At 54.9% G+C, this 22,980-nt stretch overlaps 2 protein-coding genes across 8 annotated transcripts in view; one reads left to right on the top strand and one right to left on the bottom strand.

Moving 5' to 3' along the window:
- Nucleotides 1-1,316: 1,316 nt before the first annotated feature.
- KLHL17 (kelch like family member 17) lies at nt 1,317-21,798 on the bottom strand. 5 transcript variants are annotated; one of them, XM_071798389.1, is made up of 13 exons: nt 21,372-21,667; nt 17,964-18,227; nt 11,956-12,208; nt 11,420-11,541; nt 10,733-10,954; nt 9,619-9,735; nt 8,936-9,149; nt 8,414-8,558; nt 7,705-7,872; nt 7,257-7,345; nt 6,143-6,216; nt 5,261-5,442; nt 1,317-4,780 (listed from the first exon to the last, which is right to left on the bottom strand). In XM_071798389.1, exons 3-13 carry the CDS (start codon nt 12,164-12,166, stop codon nt 4,552-4,554), a joined length of 1,773 nt encoding a protein of 590 aa, XP_071654490.1. In that variant the 5' UTR covers nt 12,167-12,208; nt 17,964-18,227; nt 21,372-21,667; the 3' UTR covers nt 1,317-4,551. The 5 variants fall into 5 exon arrangements, with proteins under 5 accessions (XP_071654490.1, XP_071654487.1, XP_071654488.1 ...); XM_071798386.1 differs by lacking the exons at nt 17,964-18,227; nt 21,372-21,667 and adding an exon at nt 21,689-21,798; XM_071798387.1 differs by lacking the exon at nt 17,964-18,227.
- A 44-nt stretch (nt 21,799-21,842) lies between these two features.
- The window catches only part of NOC2L (NOC2 like nucleolar associated transcriptional repressor), a 41,619-nt gene continuing 40,481 nt past the window's right edge, over nt 21,843-22,980 (top strand). For all 3 annotated transcript variants that reach the window (XM_071798385.1, XM_071798384.1, XM_065854980.2), the window contains exons 1-2: nt 21,843-21,919; nt 22,530-22,715. In XM_071798385.1, the coding sequence (XP_071654486.1) occupies nt 21,900-21,919; nt 22,530-22,715 (206 nt within the window). In that variant the 5' untranslated portion in view covers nt 21,843-21,899. The remainder of the gene's footprint in view (nt 21,920-22,529; nt 22,716-22,980) is intronic.

Consider the following 22,980-nt stretch of genomic DNA (forward strand, 5'->3'; position numbering starts at 1 on the left):
CCTGCAGCAACACAATCAACATATCCCCAAAGAGGTAACTGTGCAGTCAGACAACACTTGCCCAGAGAGCGCTGCTGATGAGAGACATGCCATAGGGTTTCTAAAATGCCTCCTCACCACTGACTTCTAAAGCCAGCCTCTTTATCCCCCTCTCCTTTCTGTCTTTTATGATACACTAATACATTATAATACATTAAACCTTCATGGCTGAGCAGAGCAACAGGACGCCCCTCCACAGGGTAATTTTTATGGCAGGGGGCTTCTGCAAGCTCTGTTTTCTCTGCACAGCTGTGCAATAACTTTCCAAAAGCAAAGCCGTGTCCCAGGAGCTCCTGGCAGAGACTAAAAATTACAGCAAACAGCAACAACTGGGTTTTATTCAGGAAAAGTACAATTCCCCCTTAAGATCCATGGCTAACACGCTCAGCACTGTGACCAGGAATGTGCTGTTCCTCCAACATGTTCCTTACAGCTTGAAATAGTGATATAACCACCTCTTTCCTGCAAATATGCATCATCGTGCTCCCTGGGACACGGGTGACACCAGCACGGCTGGGAGGTGGCTGAGGACATGTCCCTCTCTTCGTGTCCTGGGCAACCTGCTCCCCCAGACCCCATAGCTCTGCTTGCAGGAGGGGCTGCAGTTCAGCTCCAGGCTTTCAAAAGACTTTTACAGCACGGTTGTTATTTATAGAAGCCTGAAAGAGAAGCAGGAGCCTAGAGAGCAGCAAGAAGGAGGACACAGCATGGCTAGAGCCAAGTCTGGCACGTTGGCTGTGCGGCATCGCCGCCGAACCGCGGGGCTTGCAGCACGCACGCATGGGAACGTTCCCTCACAGGCCCCAGGGGATGTTGCCCTGCAGCTTCTCGCTGCTCTTTCCACCCCCACCACCGTGAAATGGGCTCAGTATTCCCCCACCAGGCAGCGGTGACTGGCAGCAGCTAGTGGAGGCAGATCTGATCTGCTGTGGAGCTGCTGAATGGGGCCGACCAGCTCCATCCGCCCGCAGGCAAGACTCGTGGCAGCTGGAGGATGCTTCTCATCTGATTTTCTTTCCCACTGCAGACTGGGAAGGCTTAGGGAGACCAAACTAGAATTTAACAGCAGGGAAAGGTGTAAATCAGTCTGCCTCTAAAGCCTTGGGCTGGGCTTTTCCCAGGTCTCATCCCAGGCAGATGAGATCTGGTCGGTGGCCGCTCGGGTATGGGACCAGAGCAACCTGCCATGCACAACCCCTGGAATCCTTCCCCTCCTCTGCACAGGGCAATCCGGGGAGCAGCAGGGAAAGCGAGAAGGAAGGATGCAAGAGGCAGGATCCAGTATTCAAGAAAATGTCTTTATTGTACACGTTGGCTTCTATTGCTTGTATCCCCTCCCCAATCCCACATAGTGCAAAAAATTCAGAGAAACAGAGTTCCACATAAATAAGTCAGATAACTTACAGAGAAATCAAAGTGACGACGGTTTGACATGGAGTAGACCGGGTCTGCCTACCAGTAAGGCCAAGCCTGGCTTTGCTGTCTCACTGCAGACTGACACCGGGGTCCCTGGGCGAAAACGCGTCAACACACGCAGCCTGGAGCCACCCGCTCGGGGATGCTCCTCCACTGGGAAAAAAGCTCACGTGGGAAATCACACGAGTAACATTTTAAGGTGAGACGCCACTAAAACTGGCAGAGAAGCCACACAGAGTTGACAGCTCTCCTCCCCTCGGACAGGGTACTACGCACAGACAGACAGACACAGACGCACATCCCCTCCGAAGCCTCCTGCTCAGCGAGGGATGTGCAGCACCAGAAGCGATTCCACCCCGGGATGTCCCGGGGCAGATGCTGACACCTCGTGTCCACACAGTGTGGGTCGTGGTGCTCCGGACCCCCGCAAGCTGCCGGGGAACTATTTGGCCCTTTTCTTCCTTCTTTCTCCTTTACAGGAAAGCAGCGAGCACCTGCATAGTTAGTACATCAGAGACACAAAGCTCCCTCCTCCCCAGGTTTCTGCGGAACAGGCTCGGTGGTGATATTGCTCAGTACCCAGCTGGTGGGTGACAGGATCACTCTGCCCATCTCCCCGATCCCCAAGAGGCAGGACAGCGTCGCACACAGTTTGTAGTGTTAAATTGCTAAAGATTACAAACTGAAGCCAAGGGCACACGGCACAAAAATTCTCTCCGCTCCACAGCTCGTTCCCCTCTGGTTTTGCCTGCCTGCTGCCCCCGCTAAGGCAGCAGCCCCCCCTTTACACTACAGCAGCCACAGCTGGACCAGATGCTGAGCCGCTGGTATTATAACTCATTCCTGGGTTGAAATCAGCCCCGTTTCTCCCTTCAGCAGTTCCGCTCTGGCTCTGCGTTGCCCCTTCAAAGAGAACCCTAGAGCCAGAGCTACCTTGCATGCACTGGTTAATACGAGTCCAGCAGAAGACTAAAATCCTATTGTTGTTTATAGGAACGGGAAGGAAAGGATTGAGACCTTGCTCACGCATGCGACAGAACGGGTTTCACCAATGTATTTAGAACAAAACAGATTGGTGTGACCCACTTGGGGCAGCCCTACTGCCACGTTGGCCAAGAGACGACCTGCAGAAGCGGAGCCTGGACATTTGCAGGGTCCTGTGCAAGGCAGAGGAATGGGAGAGATGCTGAGCTGCGACAGGGGCTTGGAGAGGGAGAGAGGAATGAAAAGCAGATTTAGAGTCTGTTCTAAAAGCCAAAAGGGCCTCCTCAGGCTGAGAAGCCCAGACTGCCCTTGGGGAAGGGGCTGGTGGGGAGAAGCAGCCCAGATTTTCAGAAGCTGCTGGTAATTTCAGGTGTCCAACGTTAGGCACTGTGAGTGGGCTTGTAAGATGTACAGGCACGTGTGTCCGGGAGAAAGCAGAGTGCTGTGGAAATTGTCTGAAGTTGGGGAGTCCCTGTCTCATCTCAACTCTCACCCCAAAGGACAAAGAAGAAATCTACACTTGAAAACTGAGGCCAACAAATAACTGTCGCAAGTTAAATCTAAACTCCGTAAATCAGCAATGACAAGGAGCGGGAGGAAAAGGATAAAGGAATTAGTTCAAAACAGTTAGACCATATTTCCAATGCTACATTAGAACACTATTGAGGTACCAGTGGTTGAGTCATTCCTCTGTAATATGGAGAACACCTGATAAAATGTCTCAGTTTGAGGCTCACACACACACCCTACAACACACGCGTTGAAAACACCACCCCAGAGGTTCAACGGCACAGGTGGGTCTAGGACAGGCCGGTGACTTACAGTACTAATTTATTCAACTTTTAGTTAATTAAAGCGGTTGCTTAATTGCCAGGGAGTCACTAATTGCAAATGGTCCCTTCCGTGCTGTTTGCACTGCACATACGGTATCTCACACATGCACGCACACCCACACATCTATAGAGAACATCTTCCAGGACACAGTCATCATCTCATCAACAAATGAGAAACGTAATTGCATCCCTTCTGCTGCCTTTTAAGGGAACAGATGGGATGGGGAATACCAGAGTAGTGTAAAAAATAAAGGGGTATGAATTCATTAAAAATTAAAATATTAGCATTCAAATTAAAAAAGGCAAAAAAATAACACCCAAAAAAAGTAATGCCAGGCAATCCTCCTCATTTAGAAGGCTGGACTGTTCTTTTTTAAGAACCGATACCTTTCCATAAACCCAGAATCTGCTTTGCAGAGAGAGGAACAGCAAACAGGGCGATCTGTTCCCAGCCAAAGGGTGAACCGCAGAGTCACTTCAACCTGGGATGGTGGCGGCAGGGACGCAAACACGGTCACTCAACCCATCTGCCTGGCTGGGGACTCCCCAGAGGAAGGGGCGGCTGAGATCACACGGGACCAGCTGAGCATGGAAACGCTGGAGGGTTCAGGATGCTGCATCCAGTTCTGTCTCCAAACCTCCCTCCTCCAGGTCCTGTCCCTTAGCTGGGCTTCTTTTGTTTGTGTATTTTAAGGCATCAATTAGACACCATTGAGAACCATACAGTGGTCTCAAAGTCTTTAACAGTGCACGATAGGCTTGGTAAAGAGTTTGGCTACAGTGACATTCAGAGGAGTGGTGGCACATTCGGCTGTGTCCTTGGGAGGAGCGCTGTCACCTCTGCCACCCCACAGGGCTCCCGGAGCCTCCTCGGCTGGCTGTGCTCGGATGTATGGCACCGGCTGGATCCCGTGAATCCAAAAAAAAGCAGCAATGGTTTAAAAGTTTTCCCCTCCCCAAAGAAAATATACGCCCTTTGGGTGAGCGGTGAGATGAGTCTGAACGGAGCAGGGAGCACCCTCTCCCCTCGCCCTCCTAGAAGGAGGGTGCTCGCCCAGGAAGCACATTTTGAGCTGCTGCGGTCGTGCTTGATCCCATGTGTGCACCAAGAACGGGGATGGCTCCGGGGGTTCGCAGGAGTGCTGGGGCTGGAGGCAGCAGCCGGTACCTTCGTCCTCCATCCTACAGCGACCGGCTGCCCCGCGGGACCGGCCACGCTGGCCTAGAGCCCCACCAGACGCCCCTGTCCCCTTGAGGTAAGGTAGGTCCTGATCCTTTGTCAAAGGCTCGTCGAAGAGACCGACAGGGTGGGCGAGGAGGGTGGGGGGAAATTGAGGAGTTCCAGCACGGCCACCCCCACGCTGCTCCGGCGTGTGAACATGCAGGAGGCCGCTACCCACTTGTTGGTACGGGGGTTGTACTTCTCGATGGAGTTGAGGCTGGAGCTCCCGTCGTTGCCACCCACCGCGTACAGCCACCCGTCCATAGCCACCAGGTCATGGGTGCTTCTGGAACGACCAGGCAGAGAGCACAGGGGTGTGAGGCTCGAACACGGAGTGTATGTGGGGTGCAGAGGAGCTCAGCACCCCAGATGAACCGGCCAGAGCTCTGCCACCCTCGTAAGTGCCCAGGAAAACAAACCACAGGGGTTCAAACAGTCAGTGGCAGAGTGCAGAGCGCAGCCTCAGGTTGTCCCCTTCACCCTGATACCCTCCTGCCACCGGAGAAGTGCCACATCTAAAAAACATCCCCTAGGAGCCTAAAATCCTTGTAATTCCAAGCCTTAAATCCTCTTGCAGCCCAGCAACATCCCCCATGTGGCCTCAGCCAGCTACACCCGCTGGTTCTTTATGGCCACACAGGCTGCTGAGAATAAATCCCTCTGCAGAACGTCCCTGCTCTGCCCTCCTGGCACACAGGCACCAGCATCTCCCAGTGCAGCTGGGGGCACAGGCTGCCCGTGCGCAGGCAGGGGTAGAACTCCTTACCTGCGGATGTTCATGGGTGCCACGCTCTCCCACGTGTTGGTTTTGGGGTTGTAGCGCTCAACGGAGTTAAGGCAGCTGGTCCCATCATTGCCACCAGCCACATAGAGCATCCCCTCCAGCACGGCCACCCCCGCGCTGCTCCGGCGGCTCAGCATGTTGGCGATGGGCGTCCAGGTGTTGACCTGAGAAAAGGCAACGTTTGCTTGTGAGCCAGATGTGTATGAGGCATTTTCTACATACCTGTCCTGTGACATCAGTCCTGCCCTTAGCACACAGCTCCTGACACAATGGTTCTCCTCCAAAAAGACTTTTAGGGGCACCCAAGTTCTTTCTCTTTGACTCGCCCAGAGGAAGAGCTGCAGGGCCCAGGAGATAACTCTGCCGACTGGCTCTGGAAAGCACAGCCACAGTCCTGCCATCCCAGGAGCCTGAGCACAGAGATCCCTGTGCCAGGCCACCCGTCACGTCACCACTGAATCCCAGCCCAGTCATGGGGGCGTTGAGCTGTATCTATTTCAAATCTGTACAAGTCATTACTGTGGCTTTACAGCTCACAAAAGACCTCCAGGACCTTCTCTTTGATCTTCTTTGCAGTGATCCAGCCTGCTCTAACGGATCTGTGAGACTCCAGACCCAACACGTACCCCAGACCTCAGCTGGAAACAGCTCAGGACACGAACAAGAGCTTTTCTTCCTAGAGAACTCGAGCAGGCAATGGGGATAGAGAGTGTTCCAGTGGTTGAAAAATCTCACGCCTTCTGCTCCACTGCTGCTGCAATGCCTTGCTAGGGACTGGTCACATCTCAAGCTACGGCAGTGGTTTGCTAACATGCATCAGGAGGGGAGAAGGAATAGCGTTAATCAAGCACATTTTATATTTACCTGGGGTTCATACTTTTCTACTGTGGCTAAGTGGGATGAGCTGTCATATCCCCCAACGGCATAGAGGTTGCCTTCTGCAAAGATAGTCACACATGCATAAGAATTAGCTAAAAAGCAGGGCCCCAGTCCCAGCACAGCCTCCCACAGCCCTTGCTCAGGCTGCCCATAGCAGTACCAGCTGTGCCTCCCGCTCCCCGGGCAGCCGAGCTCGTCTCTGCAGGGCTCCCCCAGCTCCCTCCCCTCGCAGTGTCGTGAAATATTCATCAGGCAATTTCTCTGCCACGCTGCGAGCTTCCCAGAGCTCGCTCGCCTGCCGCTTCTTGACCTCCTCATTACGGGAGCCGCGAGTGCTCCCCGCCAGAGCAAAGGGTTATTTTTAGCGGCGGAGGCTGGCGCGGGGAAACGCCAACAAAGGTGGCGGCAGGGAGAGGGTCTGAGCTGGTGATGGAGCGGAGGGAAGCTCTGAGTCAGCACTGAGAGCTGAAAACAGAGAATAAGGTGGGGGGAGGCACCACAGGGACACGGCACAGTGGTTCCTGGGGTGGTAGGGAACATTGTGTTACCCCAGTATCCCCAGGGAGGTCCAGCACCCACCAGAATGAAGAACAGTGCTTGCGTTAACCCCACAGCTGCACTACACAATGTTCTCCCACTGCATCCTCCTTAAGGACACAACTCTTTCATTTGGGTCAGGAGACAGCACAGCATTGCACCCCATGTTGTGACACCCCTGCTAGCGACAGTTTTGACCAAGCACCACTGCTCGGATCATCAGTGAAAGGACTGTCCTGTTTTCATAATGAAGGAGTAATACGGTTGTCTCTTTCTTTCCAGGGCCAGGTGATGATGCAGAGCCAGCCCTCTTGCTCCAGAGCACAAAGGACCAAGCTGTGGGTCCCCTCAAGAGTTTTGTGATGAAACCCCATTACTAGGGAGGTGCAGGAGGAACGCAGAGGCAGGGAGCACGTCAGGACATGGCACAGGAATGGCTGGGCTACCCAGACTCACAGCTGGGAAGAAGGGGCAGGAACTAGAACAGAAGAACACTGAAAGGAACCACCAGACATGCAAGAGTCTGCACAGAAGTCGGTCGGGTCCTCACGCTGTCACCCACCTAGTGTCGCCACCCGGACGTAGCGTCTCCTGGTGCTCATGGCAGCGATGGACGTCCAGGTACCCGTCAGAGGGTCGTACCGCTCTGCGCTGCAGCGGGCAGGGACACAGGAACACAAAGTGTGATGCTGGCAAAGTCCAGCTCAAAGCTCTTTGACACAGGCCCTCGGGGGCAGCTCCCGAGGAAGCTTGGGAATACACAGGGAAAACGGAGGGAAGAACTGCCAAAGGCTGTGTTCTCTTGTGGCAGAGGGCTACAAAATGGTTTTTCCCCCCTGAAGAAATTTTGCCCAGGCCAAAGACACTGCAAAATGGAGCTGGACTGTAAGACTTCTACTCTGTGGCCAGTCCATCTGCCAGGAGCAGGCCTTGGGGCTCCCCAGTCACCCCGCACCAAGGACAGTGGATGCAGGAGCAGTGGAGGAGCCTGTAGCAAGGCAATCCCCTACCTGTTCAGGCACGAGGCTCCATCGTACCCCCCAGCAGCATAAAGAAGCCCGTGAAGCGCTGCTACACCCAGGCAGCTCCTCCTGGTGCCCATGGACACCTCCGGTTGCCAGGAATTGGTGACGGGGTCGTAGGACTCCACCGTGGCCAAATCAGAGGTCCCGTCATAGCTGCAGTGAGACAAAGGGAGAACACATAAGAGCTGGGAAGCCTGGATTGCAGGGGAGGCTGTGGGCTGGTCCTACAGCTCTGGAGCCACCAAGAGCCTCGGGTCCCTGTCCCCTCTCCCCCCTGCCCAGCTTTCTTAAGGCAAAGGGCACCAAAGCACCTGCTCAAAGTACAGAGCCCGTAGCTGAGTTGTCCAGGGGGTCTGCAAGGAAAGGAGGTCTCAGAGGGACCCCCACACCAGGGCAGAGGGATGGTGACACAACAGGCTCTTAGTGCAGCACAGAGCTAAGGAAAATGGGGCGAAACAGCACAAGCCAGGATGTAGCAAACAGAGCACTACCAAATTCACCGCTCGGAGCCACAGGGAAGTAGTTTTCATTGCCACTCCTGCAGCTAGTAACCCTGAGATAGCGCATTGCTTCCTCTGCAGGCTGCCATGGGAGGCTCTGCTGGGCAACTCTGCTCCCCGAGCAGCTCCATGCTGCTCTCCCCACCACAGGCATCGCTGCCCACTCCCTGCGCCCGGCTCCGTGCCATCCTCACCCGCCCACGGCGTACAGCTTGTTCCCAATGGCAGCGACGCCCACTCTGGCCCGGCGGGTCGACATGGAGGCCACCATGTGCCACCGATCCGTCCGCGTGTCGTAGGCTTCACAGTCCCCATGGATGGCGAACAGGCTCCCCCCACCTGCACCAGGGGAGGGCAAACAGAGCGAATTGTTGGTCTCTTCTCCCGAGTGACAAGAGATACGAGAGGAAACAGCCTCAAGTTGTGCCAGAGAGTTTTATATTGGATATTAGGAAAAATTTCTCCCTGAAAAGGGCTGTGGGGCATTGGAACAGGCTGCCCAGGGCAGTGGTGGAGTCACCATCCCTGGAGGGGTTGAACAGACGTGGAGATGAGGTTCTTGGGGATGTGGGGTAGCGCCAGGGGTGGGTTATGGTTGGACTCAATGACCTTGAGGGTCTCTTCCAACCAAAATGATTCTGTGATTCTAAACAACAGCCCAAGGCTCTGGGAAGGGGTTTGCGTGTATAAAACGTGAGTGTGTGGCAGAGCCTTACCCACAGCGAAGAGCACGGTGCTGGCCCCCTCGCAGCGCCGCGGCCTCGTTCGGCTGTTGCTCAGGACCCCCCTCTGCTCTGGCATGAGGTGGTACTTGAGGGCTTCGATCAGCAGGTCCTTGCACTCCGAGTGATGCCGCACCAGCAGCTCTGTGTCCACGTTGCTCATGAGGAAGTCCCGGCTCAGCAGGGGCAGCCGCACGCACTTCATGAGCTGAGGGGGGAGGAATTGCACCCATTGGCAGAGCCTTTAGTTTAAAACCATCACCCTTTGTCCTATTGCAACCGGCCTTTCTAAAAAGTCTGTCCCCATGTTTCTTATTGGCCGCTTTTAAGTACAGAAAGGCGGCAATAAGGTCTCCCCGAAGATCTTTTTCTTTGAGGATGCACATGAAAGCACAGGACAGCAGGGCTGACCCACATCCCACCCCTGAGCTCAGCGTGCCCAAGCTGCCAGGGGTCAGACAGGGCATCCTCCCACATTTGTCAATACTTTGGATTTTACTCTGGGAGCCTGAACTCTCAGCAACACCCTCATTTATGCCTGGAGCAGCAGCGGTGCGACAGGGACCTGCTGTCCCTGCCCTCTGGCCACCCTGCAGCTTCCTTCAGCTGTGTGTCCACCCAGGACAGGCACTCAGAGCTGGTGGGCAGAACCAGGTCACCTTCCCCAGCAGACTCACCCTGGGGACATGCTGTCTTCTGCTGTCCACGTCATGCTTGACCCAGCTAAGCACAGCCCGGTACACCTCCTCCTCTGACGGCACATTGAGGCTGTCACTAGAAATGAGGTCCAGCACCTGTGGAGGGGAGCGGAAAGGTGGAAAGTGTTGGTTGGTGTGGTTTGGGAGGGAAGGACACATTCCCACATGAGGAACAGCACTGTTCGTGGTAAAGTCACCACCTCCTGGAGATGCTGGCGGTTGAGGGTTGCACAGCTACTCCCTCTCACTGGATGCAAAAGGAGCCAAAGAGCACCTGGGTCCCCCAAACCAGGTGGGTGCAGCTGTGCCTCCCCTCTCCCTGCATCATTGGTGTGGAGACCGCTCTGCCCTCTATCATCTGCCTTGGCTCATTCCCCCGCTCCTGTGTCTGAAGCTGTTGCCATGTCTAACATTTCCAATCAATATCAGTGAGAGCAGGCAGACAACTCAGCTTTTTTTCCCTTCCATATTTCATGGGATAGAACCAGGTGCCCCGGCTGCTCCCAGAACACTCACTTCACCTGTTAAGGACAATGGAGCTGGAGAAAGAGCAGATACGTTCCCTTCTCTTTATGCCACCCCTGTGCCTTAGGAAGGGACAAAGGGATGTTTCTGTACCCTGGTGAGGGTCCGCGCAGTGCCGGGTGATGCAAGGACAGGGACACAGCACCAGCCAGGCAGCGATGAGCCAGGGGCCGTGCTGGCACCACACGGAGAGCAGCAGGAAATATCCACTGAACTCCAAATTAAACATCCCAGCTCCGTAACCAGGGCAGCCAGGGCTGACTCTGTGGCCTGTGCTCCCGGAGAGAGGGCAGTGTGCTCAGAGCTCACACGGTGAGCACCAGCCAGAGCAATTATCCTCTGTGCTATCTTCCCATCCCTATTGCACATGGGATTAAGCTCACTCTCAGACGGCACTCTTTCCATGTATTGTCTTTCCAACAAGCAGAGAGGACCAAAGCACAGAATCTGGGTACATTCCTCTGCCAAACCCCCTCACTGCAGGTTCCTTGGGCTCTTTGCACGCACATGGTGCCTTCCAGGACAGAGCACAAGCCTTGCCACCTCCACTGTCTCATCAGGACCTCACCTGTTTCAGAGGCAGCAACATGAACTCCTCTGTCTTGGACACCTCCACGAAGTGTTGGAGGACATACTTGTGCGCAGACTTGAGGAGGTCGCTGCAGGAGTGCGTGTCAGCAAACCCCCGGATCCCCAGGCAGTTGGACGGGTCCAGCTGGCTGAGTAGGAACTTGCAGCAAGCGTCCCGCACACCATTGAGCTGAAGCAGGCTGGCAGCAGGGAGAAGTGTCTGGCAGTGGGAAAGAATTGGGGGGGGAAAAGAGAGTTTCCAGCGCAAGGAAACCATTTTCACCCTCGACTCACTGCAAGTCAACCACAGAACAGGCTCACAGAGTACTTCCAGGCACACAAGCGCATAGAGGACATTCTTTCTTCCCAATAGGATTAAGCTAAAGAAGAGTGGAGAGGGACACCTGTAATTCCCCACAGGGCCAGAAAACAGCAGGAGAGTGGCAGATGCTCAGGACTAGACCTGGCCATAGTGCTTTCAGGAGCCATTCCCACCACGGCAGCCAAAGGAGCCACATCTCCAGGCACAGGAGAGCAGATGAACTCCCTGAGCACTGCTGGATGCAGTTGCCATCACAGGACAACAGCTGAAAATGCTGAGCAGCGGGAGAGAAGAGCCCCCAGGAGCTAAGTCTGGTACAGAACGGCTTTGTGGAGAAGAGAGATTTTGTGGGGAAGCTCCTACCTGCACGTTCCCCTCGCCCACCACGATCTCCGCTGTGTACGCGTATTGCACCAGCTGCTCCAGGGCCTGGGGGTCAATGTCGTGCAGCGTCACGTGCGTTTGGCGGCTCTCACTCATCTCATCTGGGGCAACACAGACACCAGACATGAACAAAGTCCCACAGCAGGGCTGTTTCCCCTCAGGAGAACTTGACCATGCATTGAACAAGCTATCATCCACCTCCACGGCCCAGAAAGGTCTCTTGGCCACCTCTTAGCAAGAAGAAGCAGCAGGATGCTCAAGGGAATGGGGTCCGTGTTCGCAGGACAGGCATCAGGATGTTTGTGCAGGGGTTTATGGGAACAGGGCTTCATGGAAAGGGGACAAATGAGGAACATCACTGCACTTGCTCACAGAGATGTCATCCAGGCATCATATTTCCATAGGGCAGGGCAGTGAAAACAGGGAGCGGGACAGAAAGGGAAGGGATTTGCAGGGAGGAGATGGTTTGAAGATCAGGGAGACCCTCGTCGTGGGGAAGAGAGGACGCTACTTGCTTGTGAACATGGCGTGGAAGTAGGGGCTGCACGAGGCCAGCACCACCTTGTGGGCCTTGATCTCCTTGGTGCCCACGTGGAGCACGATGTCACAGAGCAGCCCCCGCTGCCGCATGCGGTTCATGCAGACGAAGGCGTCATGGTAGTGGCGCTTGGAGTTGTGGGAGATGCTGTGGCCGTCGCGGTTGAGGAGCTGCACACCCCCTTCCATGGCTGCGGGTGGTCGATGGTGGGTTGTCCCTTCTCAGCGGCACTGGCGTGGGGGGAAAACAAAGCGTTAGCCAGGCAGGAATAGTTGTAGCCCCAGACAATCCCCATCGCCCCCAGTGTGCCCGCCACTGCTCAAGGATTGCGCAAGAACAGCTCCTTTCTAACCAGAAACATCATCCTGCTCATGAACCAGCGATGGGGAGGAGACAGTCCCTGGAAGAACACAAGAAATGCAAAGCGATGCTGAGACTCTTCCGTGACACTCGCTGCCTCCCAGCTGTGTTCACCTCTGGATCGATATCCCCCTCGCCTGCCTTCACAAGGGCGCCGCTCTACAACATACGCGCTCACACTGGTTTTCCTTGAAGTTGCACCACCTCCAAATCCGCCTAACAAGGTGCATTTCCATGCAATATCAGCAGAAGCATTGATCTGAGAAGTCTCACCAGGGCATGCACGTCCTGCATTGATCAAACACAGCTTAAATAGACCACTAGAGACAGTGAACATGACAACTGCGGTAAGCTTAAACAAAAAATAACCAGGGAATCCCGTATCAGAATCCTGCAGACTTGGGAATGGCTGCTTCCCGCCATTTATATATTTTAGGGAGTTTTGGTTTGAGCAGGCTGACAGGAGGGACAGACAGCAAAGAACAGAGATGCTGGGACCCGGTGCAGAAATGCACGTTCCTGTTCACACCACGGAGCATGGAGCAGGACAGGCGTTCCACACAACCTGGTACATAAAGCTGATCGGCTCGCAGAAAACAAAAATTGCCTAATTATGAATAAGGGGTTAATTTGTGCAAAGATGTTTTCTCTCTCCATGCTGTCTGCACCTAAGCTGCTCACGGTGTTTCCAAAGGTGTTAGACTGTCTCCCTGCCAGCAGCACCCGAAAAGGTGGGGGAGTGAAGAGAGAATGACTGAGCAGCAGGAGGAAGGAGGGGGAGGGAGCTGGAGAAAAAGGCAGCTTGGAGTGACAAAAAAATCCATAAAAGCCCGAGTGCTGCACTCGTGCGCCTGCCCCCGCATCCCTGCGGTGAGAATCCCCTCGGCCCCCGTGCTCCTCGCGGCACCTCCACGGCGCCGAGCCCAAAAATAGAAACCCACCACGCTGTGCCTGCTCAGCCACAAATGCAGCCATCTATCTGCTTTTAAATAGCAATCGTATCACGTACTAGAGTCTGGGGGAGGAAAAGAAAAGATGAATAAACATCTTTCCCGAGCAGGAGAGAAACCTGCAATGCCCTCTTCTATCTACAGCATCCCGTGTGAGATGAGATTCCTCATCTCGCTGTCGGCGGGGAAGACTCACGGGCACACAACAAAGGCAATGCCTGTAGATGTTTTCCAGCAAGGAGAGCAGGATGCTGCTGTGCCCTTGACAGGGAAGAAGCGCCCATGAATTAACCGGCCTTCTCCTCCCACAGCCCTCAGCTGAGCTCTTCAGAAAGCTGCAACATCCCTAGGACACCTCGGTGCGTTAATTCACACGCTGCTGGATAAGAGATGCCCACACAAAGGCAATTTATGATTATTTGCATCACTACCTGGGCTCACAAGCTCCTTTCCCAGACCCAGTTTAGTGGCAGAGAGTGGATGGTGCTTTCTCACCTTTATTCTGCTCTCCAACTGCAAACCCGAGGGTTCTCCTAATCTGCTTGAGCTGGTTTATCTTGTTAATACACTGCTGAGCATGCTTCCCCCCATCAGTAGTAAAGTCATGCCCCAGCTCTAATTGACTGCACAGAGAGGTGGTGGATGCCCCATCCCCAGATACATCCCAGGCCAGGCTGGATGGGGCTCTGAGCAACCTGAGCTGGCGAAGATGTCCCTGCTCATGGCAGGGGGGGCACTGGGGGAGCTGGGAAGGCTCCAACCCAAACTGTGCTGTGATTCTATGATTCTGTGACTGAAGGTTGCCGTAGCCGACGCATTGGCATCGCAGCAACCAAATGCATTTCCAAAGCCGGTTGGAAGCGCTGGGCTCTCTTCCCAGCCCTGCCACTGAGTCATTGCACAACTCTGGGCAACTACAAACGCAGAGAGTGACGAGGGTGACATTATCGTCCCTTGCGACGATTCCCATGGCCAAGCGGCAGAGACTAGCGGTTGCTCACTCCCCTCTCCACCCACACCCCCTGCTGTCACCTCGCAGAGCTCTGAAGAGCTCGACTGACACACCACAGTGTCACTCCAAGTCACACCACCGCTGTGTCACTCAGTCTCTGACGTGACCGAGCAGGCACCAGGACCAGAGGGAGATGTCATCCCAGCCACCGCGCTGCTCCCAACAGCATCCCCGCACGGGGGGACAGTCCCCAGCTGATCTGACACACAGCTACAGGCACCTGAACCAATTCTGAGGATGGTTTTTCACTACAACCTCATCAATCCCTCCCCTGAAGAGCAGCTTGGGAAAACGTCACCATCCTGGGGCACAGGGAGGGCTGGTACAGGTCTGGTCTGAGGCTTGGGGACAGCCCTCTCGGTGTCACTTCCCACTGTCCCCTTTGCTCTGCAATGACTTGTTCCCATCAGAGCTCTTTTGCTTTAATGTGTCAGAATATAATCAGCGGGGAAAAACGAAAGGACACCCCACTGCTGCTTGTGCTGCTCCCTGTGCCCGAACTCTCAGCCTCACCAGCAGCAGTAAATGTTCCTTATTCCCTTGTAAAACTTCATGCCCAGGAAATGAAGGTCTATGAGCCCTGCTAAAATATAATTGATGGGAAACAGCGCCTGGACCACACGAAACAGTAAAGCAGTGTCCAGAGCTCCGGCGGGGGGAAGCAAACACAAGCACACTTTTGTGGAGCACGCAGCAGCACGAATGCACGTGTTATGCATCAGCTATAATGGATGCGGTGGCTGACTTGTAATAACTCTTGGGTTATGACAAAAAAAAGAAGGCGTTTGTTTGGCTCCTATGCGACAGAGCGTGGCCATGCATAACGGTTCGGTTAATTAATGCAAATGATCCCTGCCCAAAGGGAGGTCTGTTCTCGTTGCACAAAAAAACCATATTTTGCCGAGAGTGAAAAGAAGCGTGCTGAGCAATAAACAGGGAAGAGAGCATCCTCCGGGGAAAAGTTCAGAGCCTGCCCTTTCCCCAGGAAGGCCCTGGAGAATGGTGTTTTGTTGACAGCCTGGATGGAGATTTTGTGTCTGCTGGGCTCGTGAGGAGACCACAAAGACACATCCTGTGCAGCTGGCCAGATGTTATGGACAAGTCTTTGCTGTGGACTGGGTGACATCCCATACTCTAAGGCATGACATGCCCTACAGCCTGACATACAGTGGTGCTTCATCTTCCACATGTGCCCTACCCCTGCATTAATATCCCAGTCTCCCTTTTCTGGTAAATCAGCTACTGTGTGCAGCACTCCATCTCCCACACAAGTGCTGCCATTAGACCTTCAGGATAAGACACTTTGCTGGCACTCATGGCACTAACACAGCAGAGGACAGCACAGCTTGGTCAACGAGGTGGCCCCATGTTCCCAGATTACCTTTCAGGGAGTGATTTCCCCCATTCTTTGGTGTTGAGGGTCCATCTCCCAGCCACAAAGTCTTTTTTCTTTGCCTCTCCTGGCTCTGTCCCCAGGCAGGAAGGGGCTGCTGGCAGCGCTGTTCCCTTGTGCCCAGCGCCTTCAGATCTCCATTCTGAGCAGCGACGCCAAAGCAGAACAGCACAGAAAAACTCATTCTTGGGCACAGCAACAGCATGGACGCCTATGGGAGAAGGAGCTCGGGAGCAGAGTCACAGGCAGGAATCACTGCTTCCCAGTGCATCTCCATCTCCCCTACACCAAAAATCTAAATTCTTGGTTTTTAACCCCTCTGAGAGGAGTCACGGGCAATTTGCCAGCAAACAGCCCCCTGCAGTTTAGCTTTCCCCCAAAGAACTGAAACGCACAATACAGATTAAAGCTCAGGGTAGGACGAGACTGGGGCAGCTCAGGCAAACCCCTGCCCAGCTGTGTGTGCACACACAAGCGCAAGGAGCTTCTTTTCCCCTGGGAGCAGGGCTGGGAGGAAGGTGTGCTCCCGTGTTCTCTTCCTTCCCTTCAACGAGGGACGCAAACAGCTGAGCCGGCAGTAACAATAGCTGCTGTTGTAAAGTAAGAGCACTAATACAGCTTGTACCAGCAGCCAGGGATGCAGCTGAGGATGCTGCTGGACTGCAAATTTTCACCTTCCTTATGGCTTTGTGCGGACGTCGTTAATTTGGCTGAGCTATGCCTTTTGTTGAACCTTGCCCATGGCTCGGAAGCTCACAGCTCAAGAGAAGCTTTAACCTACCAGCAGTATTTTTGCACCAGTAATCCTCTTGCAATAGGCATGTCTAAGACACCAGGGCTGTTTTCACAAGCTACAGCAGATATACACGACATACCCTTACCCCTCAAACTTGGATATCCCAAATTCTTGCTTCTTTCAGAGGGCCTGGCACTGCCCATTACAAAATACATTGCATTTTTGCCTTCCCTACGTCCTTCCCCACAACAAACACAATCGAAGAGGGTTGGAAATCAGATACAAAGAAGGCACTCAATGTAGGCAATTGTCCCCACCAGGTCCTGTCCCATTAGCGTCACTGATACAAACAGAAAACTTTCTCCCCCTCAATACAACACTTCAGGGTTCGGTCCCTTCTCAGCCCCTGTAACATTTTACCTGGACCCAGGGAATTCAAGCAGACACTGACAGTGTGCAGCAGCTCGCATTTGGTCTTTTTAATAACAGGTTAATTGTATATTCAACCTAGAAAAGCCAGCAATTATAAGGAAGCAGAGAGACCTAATGGTTCAGGACCTGCTGCAGGTCCAGCCAGCGCCACTGCGACAGCTGATTTACAGCTGCACCTCTCCAGAGGCCAGGACTGCAAATATTGATGGAAATGTGACTTAGCGTGGCAGGGGGAGCTGTCATTCCCAGCACCAGCTCTGCCTTCAGAGGCGGCAGGAGTGACAGCAGAATTCGGGAGCTGGCAGGTTCAGACAGCCGGATTGAGGGCTCGGACACCTCGTACCCCTCTGCCAGCTCCCGATGGGCACGGAGAACACGAGCGTGCCAAGAACACATAACGGGTGAGCTGCAAGGAGAGGTCAGGAGCACGCAGCTCATCCCCAAACGCTTCTCTCCACCTCCTCTTCTGCTCTCGCTGCCAGCGCTGCCCTGACCCCGCGTCTGTCTTCTATTCCCCAAGCCCCCTGCGACGGATGGGAGGGCCAGGCGTGCGCTGCTCCTGCCGATCGGCGGAATTAATCTGCTCTGAGCTCGCCTCAAGGCAGCGCAGACAGCGCTGAGTCTGCAGGACTGAGAATCCCCAGCTCTCCACAGGGTTTGCCTTTTTTTTTAATGAATTAGGCATAACTGACACGCACTGAATCCTCCTGTCTAGACATCTGCAGAGAAGTGACAAGCTGCCAGAGAGGATGTGGAGCCTCGGCAAGGGGGTGGGGAGGACGGGGGAAAACTGCACGCAGTTGCCAGCTCTACAGCACAGAGGCAGCGCTGGCTCCAGGCAAGAAGGGCGTTGAGCACATTGACCCAGTCAGTGCCTTTCAGCGGCTCAGTGGGTTGTAATCAATCGGCTCTGGTGCACACAGAAGGCTGGAGGTCTTTTCTAATTAAAGCCTCTCTCCCTGTTACTCCTGGGGAGTCTTGTTTGGAAACTCAGCTCAAAGTTGCTCTCAGTCACCCCCAGCTCACGCTTAGAAGTGCTTTAGCTGAGAGAGGAGGGAGCGCAACACAGAGCATCAGTGACTGCACCAGGATATTCCCTCACCTGAAATGGATAAAGGGTATCCAGCCTCCTTGATGCCCATCGGGGGATGCAATCTTCTCCCTCTCTCATGCACACCTTGCACAGGCAGCATCTCTTCCTGCAGACAGCCTCAAATTCGGCTTTTGTCTTCAGCATTTTGCACACAGGGGCTCACAGCAGCACCAAGCAGGACTCCACGGTTGAGGGATTTAGAAGCATCTGTGCTAACATATGGGTCACTTTAAGTACTCGGTTGTCAGCATCAGGACCCGAATAGGTTTGAGGCTGTGGAATTCCCAGGTTAGGGAGAAACAAGACATGGCAACTAATTAATGCCTTGAGATGCTCAGCAAGATGTGCAGGTCTCCAGCTGCACTGCGATTAGACAGCAGTTCCTACCGGCCAGCACAAAGCTCACCAAAATCCCAGAGAAAGGAGCCCTTTGCCTCTGCCAAGGACTGGAAATGTGGGTCATGTCCTAATTCCCCCTTCCCAGGGTCCCCCAGCAGGCACAGCAGAGGAGCCACTGTTGCATCCAGTGCTATTTAATGGCACAAGCAGCACCAGACCTCTACAAAAACACACCATGTAAGTCTCTTCTCCAGGCAGCAAAGTGATAGTTAACAACTTCAGCTGCACCACCCATCCTGGTGGTGTTCCTCATCTCCCTCTAGCCTCCTCCATGACAGACATCTCTGTCCCCAACTCATTTTTCAGACAGATAAACAGACAAGACGAGAGCGCTCAGCCCGTTGCAGGCAGCCCGTATCAGAGGATCTCAATATTCCTGGCTCCTGGACTTGCCCGGGAGCTCCCTGCCTGCAACATCTTTGGCCAGCAGCTATTCAAAAAGGGATGTTGTGCCCTTTACCTGCCCGCTGTGCAAGGTGATGGTGTCTCGAGCAGGTGGCAGCACGCCAGAGCAGAGCGGGTCGTTACTGCCCAGCAATGCCCTGACGTCAGACGAGAGAGATGAAGCTGCTCACACCCACAATGAGTTACCGCTTGGCTCCTAGAGGAGAAGTTGACTCCATGACGTGGCTCCAGCAAGAGACTAGGAAAGACAGAAAAAGCACTGGGGTTCTGCTGGCTGCGAAGGGACAAGCAGATGTTTTACAGACGGATAGGCCAGGGGACAATGCTGCTGGTGATGCTCTGTGAAGCACAGTTCATGGGTGACTCTCTGAACCAGGAGGTCACTACAGGAGGTCACCAGCTGCACTCTGGTCTCATCCCTTTTGCAGGCTGCCCAGTCCACACCAGTTTTATGGACAGCTTACAAAGCCTCCTACAGCCTCCGTCGTCCTGTGGGTTGGCCATGGAGGCATATGGGACCACGTAAGCAGATCTGCGTTTCCTCCTCCGAACGAGCTCAGCGCTTCACACTGTGCCTGCTTTCAAGCCAGAAAACAATTAAGAGAATTCCCTCACGTCTTCTTGCAGGCAGCAGCACAGGCCACAGGAGTGAAAACTGAGCTATGAGGAGCATGTGACATAAAGGCCTTGAGTTTTCTGCTACACTGAGGTCTGCCAAGGCAAGCGGGTCCCAGATCCTGGGAATTTCAGCTGGAGGAGTTCAAATTCCTGTCCAGAGGAGTCACATCCTTTAGAGGAGGCAGTGTGGTTTGCAGCCTGTTCTAGCAGACCAGGCAGAAGGGGTGAAGCTCCTCTTGGTACTAAGTCCAGCTTGCCTAAGGGTTTGGAGAGAAGGCTCCAGCACCTGAGAAGATACAGAAGCCATCACCAAGACTTCAGCATGGCTGTTTGGTTTTTGAGCTGCTGAGCCTGGAATGCAGCAAAGCAAGACCTGAACTGATGGAAGCAAGGGTCACCAGACAGGGTGGCAGAGAAAAGAGGTCCCATTGCCACCCTCAGCAAGCTGACCTTAGCTGACAGAAGGCACAAGGGACAATCCTAGCAATCCAAGATGCTAAGGAGCAACTCCATTTGGATCCTAGACAATGAAGCCAAGGGAGCAGGTGACTATGACACCCACCAGCTCCTGGTCTGCTCTGAGTTAGATGCTACTTGCTGGGATTCACAAATCAGTCAGTTCTCAGGGAGGAAACTCAGATCTTCTCACCCAAGATCCTTCAGAGTCTTACTCATTGCCATGCTGAATAAAGCATTTCCAGCAGATCCTCATGGCTCAGGAGAGAAACTTGGGGTGCAGAGGGGAGAGACTCCACAAAGATGATTGCTTGGCTGTAGTGATCGTAACCAAAAAGCTATTGCACATTGAAGTGTTAGTGAGCCACCTAACAGTGAACTTGTAACAAACCCGAACTTCTTGGGTGCAAAACACCAGCACACAGATATCCCAGATTTATTGTGGAGGTCCCATCCCTTCTCCCATCCTTAAATACAGCTCATGCCTTTGGGTTGTCCATATGGAAGAAGACCAATAGCAATCTGGGGTTCATTTCAGCTGTGCCCTGTCCAAGGGACAACGTCACCTGCATCAGCCTGGTTCACCTGGAGACTGTCAGGATCAAAAGCACCCGAAATATCCAAACATTGCTGAATCACTCCAGAATTAACCTCTCCCTTGTAGTCTCCAGTAACGGAGAGGACCCCGAGACAGCAGCCATTGAAGTCAAAGCAGAGCAGGCTTCCTTTACAAAGAGACTCCATAAAAGCAAGGCCACAAGAAAAGCACTTTTCTAGCTTGGCACAAAAGCTTGGTCAGTCGGTGGTCGTGCTCTGATGCACAGAGAGTGAGGGCAACCACCCACCACTGCATTTCTTCCTTGCTGTGGAGAAGCCGAGGTCCCAGGGTCACCATCCCATTGAGCCCTGGCCTGCTGCTCCCTGGGACCAGCTCCACCAGCAGAGATGCTGTCACTCCAGGAGAGCTCGCTGCCCTAACGGTCACTGCAGAGGATGGGAAAAAAAGCTGCTTTTCCTCCCTAAGTTACCAGAAAACCTAAAGCAACGTTTCTCCCTGTGCCCTTCAGCCCACTCCACTGCCAACGGTACCAAACAGCCCGTGTGCTTCCACCAAGTGTGAGCCAAAAAACCAACGGTCAGAACCTCTCTGCAGCTGTGCCCTGGGCCCCAGCATCGCGCAAAGCTCCAAAGCTGCAGCTTTTTCCTTTACCGAAGGGATCGCCCCAGGACTTGGCAGCGGCCGGGGAAGGAGACGGCGCTCAGCACAGAAACGCACCGAGAGATGCCGGGATGCAGAGCAGCGGCCGGGAACGGCCCCGGTTGTTCCTCCCGCTCAGCTCCTTGTCCCCCGGCAGCCAGACTTGGGGGGGGACACGCCACCGGTAGCGGTGGGGAGTGATGGAGACGCTGCTCCGGGTGCCGGTCCCCCTGGTCATCCCCCTCTGCTCACCCTCCTCCCGCCGCCGGGCCCGGGACGCTCACCCGGTGTGTGCCTGCTGCTGCGGGGCGGCGGGAGGGCCGTGCCCCGGCGGTACTCACGGCTCCCGGTGCAGCGATGACTCTGCCCGGCCCGCCGGATGCCCGGGGGATGCTGCGGGGCTCCGCGGTGCCCCGGACACGGGGCGGGGGCAGGTGCGCGGCTCCTCCCCGGGTCGCGGCGGGATGGAGACGGTGCCGGCGGCTGCGGCTTCCTCCGTCACCCGGAATAACCCCGCGGCGGAGCCGTGCGGGAGCTGCCCGCGGCCAGGAACAGCACGGAACGGCGCGGTACGGCTCGCCGCTTCCCCCCGCCGTTAGATCCCGCCGCACACGTGTCACCGGGAACGGGATCTCGCCCCGCCCCGCCGCTCACTTACCGGGGGCGGGGGCCCGTCCTGCGGGAGCGGGGGGATACGCGTGTCACCGGCCCCGCTCGGGCAGCCCCGGGGCCGCCGGTGTCGGGGGAGCGGCGGGAGGGGGCGGGGCCACGACCGGTCGGGGGCGGAGCCAATCTGAAGCCCGGCCCCGCGGAGCCGCGCGGCACGCTGGGAGCGGAAGCGGCTGCCGCGTGGGAGCGAGGCGGGCAAGATGGCGGCTGCGGGGAAGAGGTGAGAGACAGATGGATGGACGGGCCGAGGGAGGTGATTCTGCCTCTCTGAGACCCCACCTGGAGCACCGCGTTCAGCTCTGGTGTCCTCAGCACGTCGGAGACACGGGCCTGCTGGAGAGGGACCAGAGGAGCCACAGAAATGATCCAGGGCTGGAACAGCTCTGCTGTGGGACAGGCTGAGAGAGTTGGGGTGTTCAGCTGGAGAGGAGAAGCTCCGGGGAGACCTTAGTGCGGCCTTTCTGTACTTAAAAGGGGTCGATAAGAAAGATGGGGACAGACTTTGGAGCAGGACCTGTTGTGATAGGACAAGGGGTGATGGTTTTAAACTAAAGGAGGGAGATTCAGACTGGACACGAGGAAGAAGTTTTTGCCCCTGAGGGTGGTGAGAGCCTGGCCCAGGTTGGCCAGAGAGGTGGTGGATGAACCATCCCTGGAGACATCCCAGGCCAGGCTGGACGGGGCTCTGAGCAACCTGAGCTGGTGAAGATGTCCCTGCTCGTGGCAGGGGTGGCACTGGGGGAGCTGGGAAGGCCCCTTCCAACCCAAACTGTTCTACGAGGCCTGGAGCTGTCTGCTCATCTCCCCCGCTTCTCTCCTTACCTCCCCAGGAACCTGGCAGAGCTCAGCCTGGACGAATTCCTCGCTGCTGGCTCTGACTCAGAGCCTTATGGCAGCTCGGAGGACGAAGAGGCATCCCGGCCCGCCAAGGGGGTCCGGTTGCAGCGGCAGCAGAGCAGGAAGGTGCAGCGGGGTGAGAAGGCAAAGCAACCACTCCAGACTCAGCCGACTGCGAGGTGAGGGCAGTCAGTGTTCTCTGCTCGCCTGCTTTGGGCAAGACTTGGCTCATCTAAGCACACATTCACCTGTTGGTTGGCTTTTTCTCTTTTGCCTGGTTTTATGTGTAGCTGCAGGGCTTTGTTGTATTGTGTGTTGTACAACAAGCTGTTTCTGGGGCAAGTTGGGTCAGAGATGTCTAGAAGGGCTGCGTTCAATACTGTAGTGTGGTTATTGGGTACAGGACAGTCAGGTTTTCTGTCATACCTATGTCAGTTCACTAAC

The sequence above is a fragment of the Patagioenas fasciata genome, chromosome 23, assembly GCF_037038585.1.
Source record: "Patagioenas fasciata isolate bPatFas1 chromosome 23, bPatFas1.hap1, whole genome shotgun sequence".
Classification (NCBI taxonomy): domain Eukaryota; kingdom Metazoa; phylum Chordata; class Aves; order Columbiformes; family Columbidae; genus Patagioenas; species Patagioenas fasciata.